Below are 10483 nucleotides of genomic sequence, written 5' to 3'. Positions count from 1 at the left end.
TTTCAATAATCATTACTTAAAAACAACCTTTTTATGACAAATTCACAGTCATTTACTAAAAAACCCATGCTGTTTCATCTTTTGGCCTTACAACTTCTCTGTTAAACTGTCCCATTTAAGACATTTACAAACCTTTGCTAGTGCTAGGAATGTTTTAGCCTTTCACATCGTGGAAGCAGCAAATTATAGTCCGGAATTAGCATTATCCACCCTTATATATTTGAACATTCATCTTCGTTTCTTTTTGTCCAAGTTATCTTTTTAATTTATTTTTACTTCCAACACAAACAGCAATGGCTAAATCACCTGTCTCACTTCCCCTTCTCTATTTTCTCCTCCTTTTGTCATTTAACTCTGGTATGTATCTTTTTCCCCATTTTCTCACTGTTTCTAATGGCTTCCCCATTAATCATAATTTACAACCATTTTCATGCAGGGATCTTGCTGAAGTTGGCCAATGGACAGGTAAATTAATCAATTCTTTTTTCAATAAAAAAAATACGCACAGTTGTAATGAAATTGTTATGTAACAGGTCAAAAAATGGTGTGTTGCAAAGCCTTCCACTGATGATAAAGCACTGGTTTCCAACATAAACTATGCCTGTGAACAACTTGGAATCCTTGGATTCAACTGCAGCCAGATACAACCAGGTGGAGCATGCTATGATCCCAACACTTACATCAACCATGCATCGTCTGTCATGAATTCTTATTACCAGGCCAATGGTCGTCAAGAACATAACTGTAACTTCCAGGGTTCTGGTCTCATCACTATATCCGATCCAAGTAAAAAACTTTTCTTGAACCTAATTTTGTTTTGATACTCCATTTATCATTTGATATTGTTTGTAATTGTTTTTTCTTTTTCTTTTTCAGGCTATGGAAACTGCCAGTATCCATGAAGGGTCTAAAATGGAAGAGAAGTTCTGCATGTGTGAAGGTTTCTGGGTTTAGTGTGTAATAAATGTGTCAACATTTTATTTACATTTAGGAGATTGATTTCTGTAGTAGGTGCTTTGTGTGCTTATATATGATGAATATTTACAGTTATGTTTTTATCATATATGATATTTATATGATAGAATAAAATATAATTTTTACTAATTTTTGCTTTATAGTGCTTGTTTGTGGATTGAGAAAAAAAATTAATTAAATCATAAAAAACTGAAACATGTTTTATCTAGTTTGGTGTTTTGATGCAACAATGTTGTCAAATTATATAAAAATTATTAAAATAGTGTACAATATTATTTAAATTTATTAAGAAAAATTGTCAAAATTTCCATTAAGAGATAAAATTACTAATGGAAGTTTTGATCGAGATGATAAAGTTGGGGTACTTGAAAAAAAGATAATATAATTTACATTTTCACACGCATATTATTAAATTATTGTAAAAGTTATGCTCACGGATTTGTCTTACCTTTAGAGAATAAGGTGAACACCTTTAATAAATAGGCCTAATGCTAAGATTCGAGGTCTTGAAACTTTAAGCACATATGTTCAAGTCTCACCTATGTAAATTATGTATGAGCAATTTAATTAGTTTGAGTTGAATTAATTATTACAAACAACATTAAAAATTATTTTAAAAGTTATCAAAACTAGTAAATATCATCAAAATTATCTCAAAATGTATCAAAATTTATCACAATCACGTTTAAGATTACCTGTATCAAATAGATAAAAAAAAAAGAAAAAAGAAAGCTTACCAACATGTGAGGTTGAAAATTGGAAACGGTTTACATGATGTGTTTCTGGAAAAATGAGGAAGTTTAGAAGAGAAAAAGAAGGTTTGGAATAGTATCGGTGTATAAAATAGGGTCTTGGAGTATTCTTGGTGATATAAGTGGAAGTTTATATAGATGAGATGTGAGGCTCCCCCTACTACATTACTGGCCTCCACCATCAACCATGCCTGTGATCGCGTTAGAACCTTGGGATTCAACTGCAACCATCTATTATATGAAGCATGATACTCTCATCAACCATGAATCACATGTCATTATTATGCTCTCGTCTGTCCCTTCCTTGGGAGCAATCCTTCCATATTTATAAGGTACGATTTTTTGATGTGATGTGCTAGGCAATAACTAGGTACCGTGCATAGCAACACGTTACCCCCTTAAGCTCGAAATGTATCTTTAGAGTTATTTCTATTAAGATCCCGCGAGCTAGCAGAGGTGGTGAGCTAGCGTGTGGCGAGCTAGCATTCCAGATTTCGGGTGTAGCGACGTAAAAATTTTGGTTCGGGGTCGCTAATTGTGGTGATCTAGTGAAAAAGTTTGGAAACTGAAGTTCGATTTTAAAATAAACAGGGAGTCGCCACCGATCTTTTTTTAGGTGTGATCGGACACCAAATAAAATCTTTTTTAGAAATTTTTTTTAAACTTTTCTAAAAAGAGGCAATTTTAGGTCCACGTCAAAATCCAGAGAAAATTAGGGTCCGGGAGTCGGTTACGCGCGAGGAAGGTATTAGCACCCTCGCGACGCCCAAAATTGGTATCTCATAAACACATGTTGTCTTAATTTTCAAAAATGCGAATTCAATGTAAAGTTTAGTTATGATCCGAAAAAAACGAGAAATTTTAGTTTATTCCGGTTTTTGAAAAGGGTATGCCGTTTTAACATGAATCAATTGACGTTCACCCAACATAGCGATGAACTCGATGACTTAATGTTAAATCGGTACATCTCCTTGTTTATTGAAATTAATTAGCAAAACAAGTATATGATTTTCGAAATAATGCAAAGTAAAATAATATGAAATAAAAATCAATAAATGAAAGAGCTAGGAATATATTGAAACAAATAATCGAGGTGACAATAATATTAGAAAATAATAACCGTGCATGCAAGATCAAATGCAATGTTAGCATTGAATACGAGAACGTAATAAGAATACAATGAATACACATATGAAGATAATTAAGAGTATATACGTAAAATATTTATATAAATAGTAGTAGTGTTAGAAATATACTATACGTATAGTGTTTGAAGTACACATGAGATAGTAAAAAAAGGTACATAACTAGCAACAATAAAATAAAATATATACATATATGTGTAAAAAATAATATTATAAAAAGGGTACGTATACATGTATAAAAAAATAAATGTATTAACAATGAATATAATAGGGGTAAGAAAACAAGTATATACACAATATATATGTAACGTGGTACTAAGGATATATATATACAATACAGTATTTAAAATAATATTTACGTAATACAAAATATAATATTAAAAGGTATATGTACATACGTAATATATAAATACATATATAATATAATGTTAAAATATTTACATAATATATATCATAATAATGTGGAAAACGAATATTAATAATGAATATAATAATAATAGTAAATACATATATATGTAATAGTAAAAATGTGACATTTTAAAGTAATTATACACATATATGTAACTAAATATCATATAATAATAATAACAAAATATTGATGATGTTAATAAAATATAGTAATAGATATAATACAAATAATATCTAAAATACAGTAAAACGACGAAGGTAATATAAAACAACTTAAATTTTTCAAAAAGGACTAAATTCGAATTAAAAATGAAATTTGGGGCGAATTCGGAATGAAAAATAGAAGAAAGGGACTAATTCGAACGCGCGCTAAACATTGAGGGGCCAAGAGCGTGATATCCCCGTTTATTAAAACACTGCGTAGCAAAGGGGGGACCAAATTGATGAACGGGCAAAACTCTGGGGCCAAATTCAAATATTAAAAACCTGATTGTAAAATAGCAAAAATGCGGAAGGGCCGATCGCGCAATTAGCCCTTCCGCTTCAAAAAACACGCGGACCCTGGCCGGATGGGTCGGGTCGACCCGACCCGAAGCCCTACACGGCGTCGTTTAGCTTCAAAGGGGGGGTCCAAAACGATGCGTTTTGGACCCCTATATAAACCAAGTTTTTTTGTTTCTTTTCATTTAAAACAGGAGAAAGAGAAAAAAAAAAGAAGAGGAGGGAGAGAAAAGAGAAAGAGGGGAAAGAAGAGAGGGGAGGGGGGAGCTCCGGCCGCGGTGGCCGGAAAAGGTAAAAAATTTTATTTTTTTTATTTTTTATTTCTTGTATTTTTTATATCATACTTTCATACATTTAACGTATTTAATGTATGTATTTGTGAGAAAATAAACAAAAATGAAAATAAATCTAGAACCACCTCTTGTTTTCGATTTGCAATCTTGGTGTTTTGTGCGCCGATTTGGTGGTTGTTTTTTTTTGTGTTGTTATCTATTTCGGACTGGTATTCTTGCTAGATCTACTGACTTTTTTTTGAAATGTATGTGTATTCAAAAGATCTCAAAATCAGCCCCCCTTTTTACAGAAAGCCAAATAGGCTTTTATAGCCTTTACAAAATTGTATTTAATGTTTATTGTCTTGTCTTCTTTCTGGTCCTGTAGGGAATGGGTGAAGGTGACAGAGGCATGGTGGTACAGAGGAGCAGGTGGCCGACATGGTGGCATGGTGAGCTGGGGTGCCAGGGTATGGGGCTGATGGCTGGTGTCAGAACAAGTGGAATTAGGGTTTCCTCTCTGCTGATTTGTTTTGGGCTGCTGGGCTAGGTTAATTTAGGGTATTGGGCTAGTAGTACTTGGGTTAGGCTAATTGGGCTAAGGTTGTAAATGGGGTTTGAATTTTGGGTTGGTTGATGTATTAGGTAGGCTTAATGGGTATTGAGCTTTGGGGGTGGCCCAAAATTGGCCTGTACAGCTGCCCCTCTTTGCTCATTGTCGTGTAACGGGAATGGAGCAAAGACATAATGAAAGGCCAATTTTGCCTGGTCTTGCTGGGTCTTGATTTCATTGGTGCTCTTCTAGTTCAGATAATCTTCTTCCAGTCCACTGCATCTTGCAGCTTTAGATTCAATCCACTACATCTTCTGACATATGCCTTGTAACTTCGATCTACTCCAATGTAACTTCAAGGATATGAGATTTGTGGCTTTGATCTGCTTCCATGTAGCTTCATAAAGATAAGATCTACAGCTTCAATCTGCTCTTTTATCACTTCAGTGAGATGAGATTCGTGATCTTCTCTTCTGTAACTCTAGCGAGACAAGATTTGATATCCTCGATCAGTTCCACTGCGACCTCAGGGAGACAAGACTTGCAACTTTTGACTGGTTCCACTATAGCTTCAGGGAGACCAAGTCTGGTGTCTTTCATCAACTTCAATCTTTATTCTTACTCGGCATGTGATCTTGAGCCCAACTCATTTCTCGCAATATGAATTGACTCTTTAAAAAAAGACATTAAAAACAAAAACTAAAGATATCTCAACATGTGAACTGAGGCTCAACTCACTTTTCGCAATATGAGTTGATTTTTTTTTACAACAGAAATTGAAATTACCTCAGCGTGTCCTGAGGCTCAACTCATTTCTCGCAATATGAGTTGAATTTTGAAAAGCAGAAATTGAAAATACCTCAACGTGTCTTGAGGCTCAACTCATTTCTCGCAATATGAGTTGAATTTTGAAAACAGAAATTGAAATTACCTCGATGTGTCTTGAGGCTCAACTCATTTCTCGCAATATGAGTTGATTCTTTCAAAAATATAATAATGAAAACAGAAATGGAAAATACCTCGGTGTGACCTGAGGCTCAACTCACCTCTCGCAATATGAGTTGATTTTTTTTTTGAAAAACAGAAATCAAAAGGCTTAATACCTCGGCGTGTGTCCTGAGGCTCAACTCACCTCTCGCAATATGAGTTGATTTTTGAAAACAAAAATTTAAAAGAAATACCTCGGCATGTGATCCAAGGCTCAACTCACCTCTCACAATATGAGTTGATTTTTGAAAACAGAAATTTAAAAGAAATACCTCGGCATGACCCGAGGCTCAACTCACCTCTGTATTATGAGTTGATTTTTGAAAAACGAAAATTTGAAAGAAATACCTCGGCATGACTCGAGGCTCAACTCACCTCTGTATTATGAGTCGATTTTTTGAAAAACAGAAAATTAAAAGAAATACCTCGGCATGACTCGAGGCTCAACTCACCTCTGTATTATGAGTTGATTTTTGAAAAATGGAAATTTAAAAGAAATACCTCGGCATGACCCGAGGCTCAACTCACCTCTGTATTATGAGTTGATTTTAAAAAACATAAATTTAAAAATACCTCAGCGTGACCCGAGGCTCAACTCACCTCTGTATTATGAGTTGATTTTTTGAAATCATAAATTAAAAATACCTCAGCGTGACCCGAGGCTCAACTCACCTCTCGCAATATAAGTTGAATTTTGAAAACAGGCTCAACTCATTTTTCACAATATAAATTGAATTTTGAAAACAGAAATTAAAAGGTTCAACCCACCTCTCGCAATATGAGTTGATTTTTGAACACAGAATTTGCCAAACAGATTTTGAAAACACCTCGGCATGTGACCCGAGGCTCAACTCACCTCTCGCAATATGAGTTGAAATTAAAACACACAAAAATTAAAAATACCTTAGCGTGCCCGAGGCTCAACTCACCTCTAGCAATATGAGCTGATTTGAAAAGTAGAAATTAAAAGGTTCAACCCACCTCTCGCAATATGAGTTGATTTTTTTGAAAGTAGAATTTGAAAATACCTCGGCGTGCCCCGAGGCTCAACTCACCTCTCGCAATGTGAGTTGATTTTTGAAAAACAGAAATTGAAATTACCTCAGCGTGTCCTGAGGCTCAACTCACCTCTCGCAATATGAGTTGATTTTTGAAAAACATAAATTGAACAGGAATTGAAAATACCTCAACGTGTCTTGAGGCTCAACTCACCTCTCGCAATATGAGTTGATTTTTCTTGAAAAGCAGAAATTGAAAATACCTCAGCGTGTCCTGAGGCTCAACTCACCTCTAGCAATATGAGTTGATTTTGAAAAAATTAAAAGGCTTAACTCACCTCTCGCAATATGAGTCAATTTAAAACATAAACTAAAAATACCTCGGCGTGCCCCGATGCTCAACTCACTTCTCGCAATATGAGTTGATTTTAAAAAAATTTAAAAATACCTCAACGTGTCTTGAGGCTCAACTCATCTCTCGCAATATGAGTTGATTTTCCTTGGAAAGCATGAATATTAAACATCAAAATACCAAAACCAGTCCTTTGGTAGAACTCGGGTATCTTTTCCTTTGATTCAGTGCGACTCTCATTCAAGATTCCTTACTCTGTTGGAGTACCTGTATATGCCATGCATGATGTCATCATGATATGCACATGTTTGTCTTAAATGCCTTTATGCCTACATGATTATGCAGTGCTCCTTAAGCATATTGGTCGTATGTCATTTTCGCCATGATTGTTGAGGATCTGCGTTCATTGCTTTGATTCTCGACCTTCTCTTTAGGCCTCATACCTGTCTTCGAGCTTTACGAGTAATCGACGTTTCTCAGATATCACCCTTTTGCCCTTGGTTAAACTTTGTTCTTGCTTTGAAGATCTTGCACTTATCAAATTCTTATCCGGGTAATGCTTGACATTTCTTTTGTTTAGAGTATGTCATTTCACTATTTATCCTTAAATAAACACATAATGAGATGCACGAAAATGGTCAGGTAGGGACAAAAAGGATATCTCATATTCCTTTATTTCAAATGCGACAAACAAAGAAACTTAACCAATGAGAGTAAAAATGTCAAAAAGAAAGAAAAGGTCGTATTCAACGGATACAAATGCTCTAGATATTCAACACATGAACTCTTCCACGTTCCTCAATCAATAATCTTTTCGAGCATGGCTTCTTGCGTAGGAAATTTCGAGCTTTTAGAAGTGCTTCAAATACTGTAGTCTCACTACTTGACCTATCGTTCGACCGCCAGGTTTGTTTCATTAGGACGCCCTCTCGGGTTTTCATCCTAATCTTTTTGTACTAATCAAGATGCCCTTTTCGGGTTTTCGCCCTGATCCTTTTTTTTTGTTCTTTTTTTTTAAGATGCCCTTTTCGGGTTTTCATCTTAAACATAATATTTCTTCACCGCATCTGAATTCACCGGATTCGGTAACTCCTTCCCATCCATCTCGGTAAGGATTAAAGCTCCTCATGAGAATGCCTTTTTTACAACGTATGGTCCTTCCCAATTTGGTGCCCATTTTCCTCGCAGGTCTTTTTGTATTGGGAGAATCTTTCTCAGAACGAGTTCTCCTTCATGGAACTCTCTTGGTCGTACCTTCTTGTCATGGGCTGCGATCATTCTCTTTTGGTACATTTGCCCATGACAAATTGCCCTTAGACGTTTTTCTTCAATGAGGTTCAACTGATCATATCGAGTTCGAACCCATTCTGCTTCTTCTAACTTTGATTCCATCAATACTCGCAGAGAGGGGATCTCAACCTCGATAGGTAGCACAGCTTCCATTCCATAGACTAGAGAGAAAGGAGTTGCTCCCGTAGATGTTCGCACAGATGTGCGATATGCAAACAAAGCAAATGGAAGTTTCTCGTGCCAATCTTTATATGTCTCAGTCATTTTCCCAATGATCCTCTTAATGTTCTTGTTAGCTGCTTCAACAGCCCCGTTCATCTTTGGGCGATAGGGCGAGGAATTATGATGCTTTATTTGGAACTGCTCGCACACTTCTTTCATCATCTTATTGTTCAGATTCGTGGCATTATCTGAGATGATTCTTTCAGGCAAACCATATCGGCAAATGATTTCCTTTTTCAAAAACTTGCACACTGCAGTCTTCGTCACGTTGGCAAACGAAGCGGCTTCAATCCATTTTGTGAAGTAATCGATAACCACAAAAATGAATCGATGTCCATTTGAAGCTTTTGGAGAAATTGGCCCTATGACATCCATGCCCCACATAGAAAAAGGCCACGGAGAAGTCATGACATGAAGGGGTGAAGGGGCTACATGAATTTTATCACCGTAGATTTGACATTTGTGGCATTTTCTGGCAAAATTGATGCAGTCACTTTCCATTGTCAGCCAATAATAACCGAGTCTCATGATCTTTCTGGCCATATTGAAACCATTGGCATGCGTTCCGCAAATTCCCTCATGGACCTCTTCAAGTATTTTTCTGGCTTCAACATCATCCACACATCTCAAAAGCATCTGATCCTTTCCTCTTTTATACAGGATATCCCCATCAAGAACAAATCCCGCTGCCATTCTTCTAATTGTTCTTTTATCGTTCTCATTCGCTTGTTCGGGATACCTTTGATTCTTGATATATTCTAAGATATCATGGAACCAAGGCCGTCCGTCTACTTCTTTCTCAATGCTACAGCAGTGTGCAGGGACCTCGTATATGCTCATTTTGAGGGGCATTATTTCTGCTTCTCTACTTGCTTTGAACATTGAAGCCAAAGTGGCTAGGGCATCAGCCAGTTGGTTCTCTTCTCGTGGGAAGTAATGAAAAGTTATTTCTTTGAATTCCTTGATCAATCCAGCCACTAAATCGCTGTACTTAATCAATTTTGAGTCCCTCACTTCCCATTCTCCACGGATTTGGTAAATCACTAGGGCTGAGTCCCCGTACACCTCCAAGATCTCGATGTTTCGTTCGATAGCTGCACGAAGTCCCATGATACAGGCCTCATATTCTGCGATATTATTGGTACAGAAGAAGTTCAGTCTTGCAGTGAACGGATAATGATTCCCGTCTGGTGATACCAGGATTGCTCCAATTCCATGCCCTAAAGTATTTGACGCACCATCAAAGCACATCTTCCATGACTTCTCTTTTGATGACTCGGATTCTATTTTTGTGATGCACATTAAGTCTTCGTCTGGAAAATCGAATCTTAAAGGCTCATATTCCTCTGTCGTTTAAGTTGCTAAGAAGTCAGCTATTGCGCTCCCTTTTATCGACTTCTGACTTACATAGGCAATGTCATATTCCGAAAGGAGGATCTGCCATCGTGCCATTCTTCCTGATAGTGCCGGTGATTCCATCATGTATTTTATTAGGACCAGCTTTGAAATTAGCCATGTCGTGTGATACAACATATATTGTCTGAGTCTCCGAGCTACCCAAACCAGAGCGCAACAATATTTCTCAATGGACGAATATTTTGCCTCATATTCAGTGAACTTTTTGCTGAGGTAGCAGATCGCCTTTTCTTTTCTCCCTAACTCATCATGTTGTCCCAGTACGCAACCCATTAAGTTTTCAAACACGGTCAGGTACAAAATTAAGGGTTTTCTAGGGGTCGGTGGTACTAGCACAGGAGGATTAGACAGATACCGTTTTATCTTATCGAAGGCTACTTGGCACTCCTCGTTCCATTCTCCCGGGTTATGTTTTCGAAGGAGTCGAAAAATTGGGTCGCATTGGTTGGTAAGTTGAGCGATAAATCGGGCGATGTAATTTAATCTCCCTAAAAATCCTCTAACTTCCTTTTGCGTGCGCGGAGGTGGTAATTCTTGGATGGCTTTTATTTTATCTGGATCAACTTTGATACCTCTTTCACTGACAATGAAGCCTAGCAACTTTCCCGAGGT

General features: G+C 36.7%; 1 protein-coding gene across 1 annotated transcript; it reads left to right on the top strand.

Moving 5' to 3' along the window:
* Positions 1 to 219: 219 nt before the first annotated feature.
* On the top strand, positions 220 to 1060 carry LOC107915857 (major pollen allergen Ole e 10). The gene is made up of 4 exons (XM_016845057.2): positions 220 to 357; positions 437 to 465; positions 534 to 786; positions 877 to 1060. Exons 1-4 carry the CDS (start codon positions 294 to 296, stop codon positions 900 to 902), a joined length of 372 nt encoding a protein of 123 aa, XP_016700546.1. The 5' UTR covers positions 220 to 293; the 3' UTR covers positions 903 to 1060.
* The last annotated feature ends 9423 nt before the right edge of the window (positions 1061 to 10483 follow it).

Source organism: Gossypium hirsutum, chromosome D10 (genome assembly GCF_007990345.1).
Source record: "Gossypium hirsutum isolate 1008001.06 chromosome D10, Gossypium_hirsutum_v2.1, whole genome shotgun sequence".
Taxonomy (NCBI): Eukaryota; Viridiplantae; Streptophyta; class Magnoliopsida; order Malvales; family Malvaceae; genus Gossypium; species Gossypium hirsutum.
This window is presented reverse-complemented; position numbering and strand designations above follow the sequence as displayed.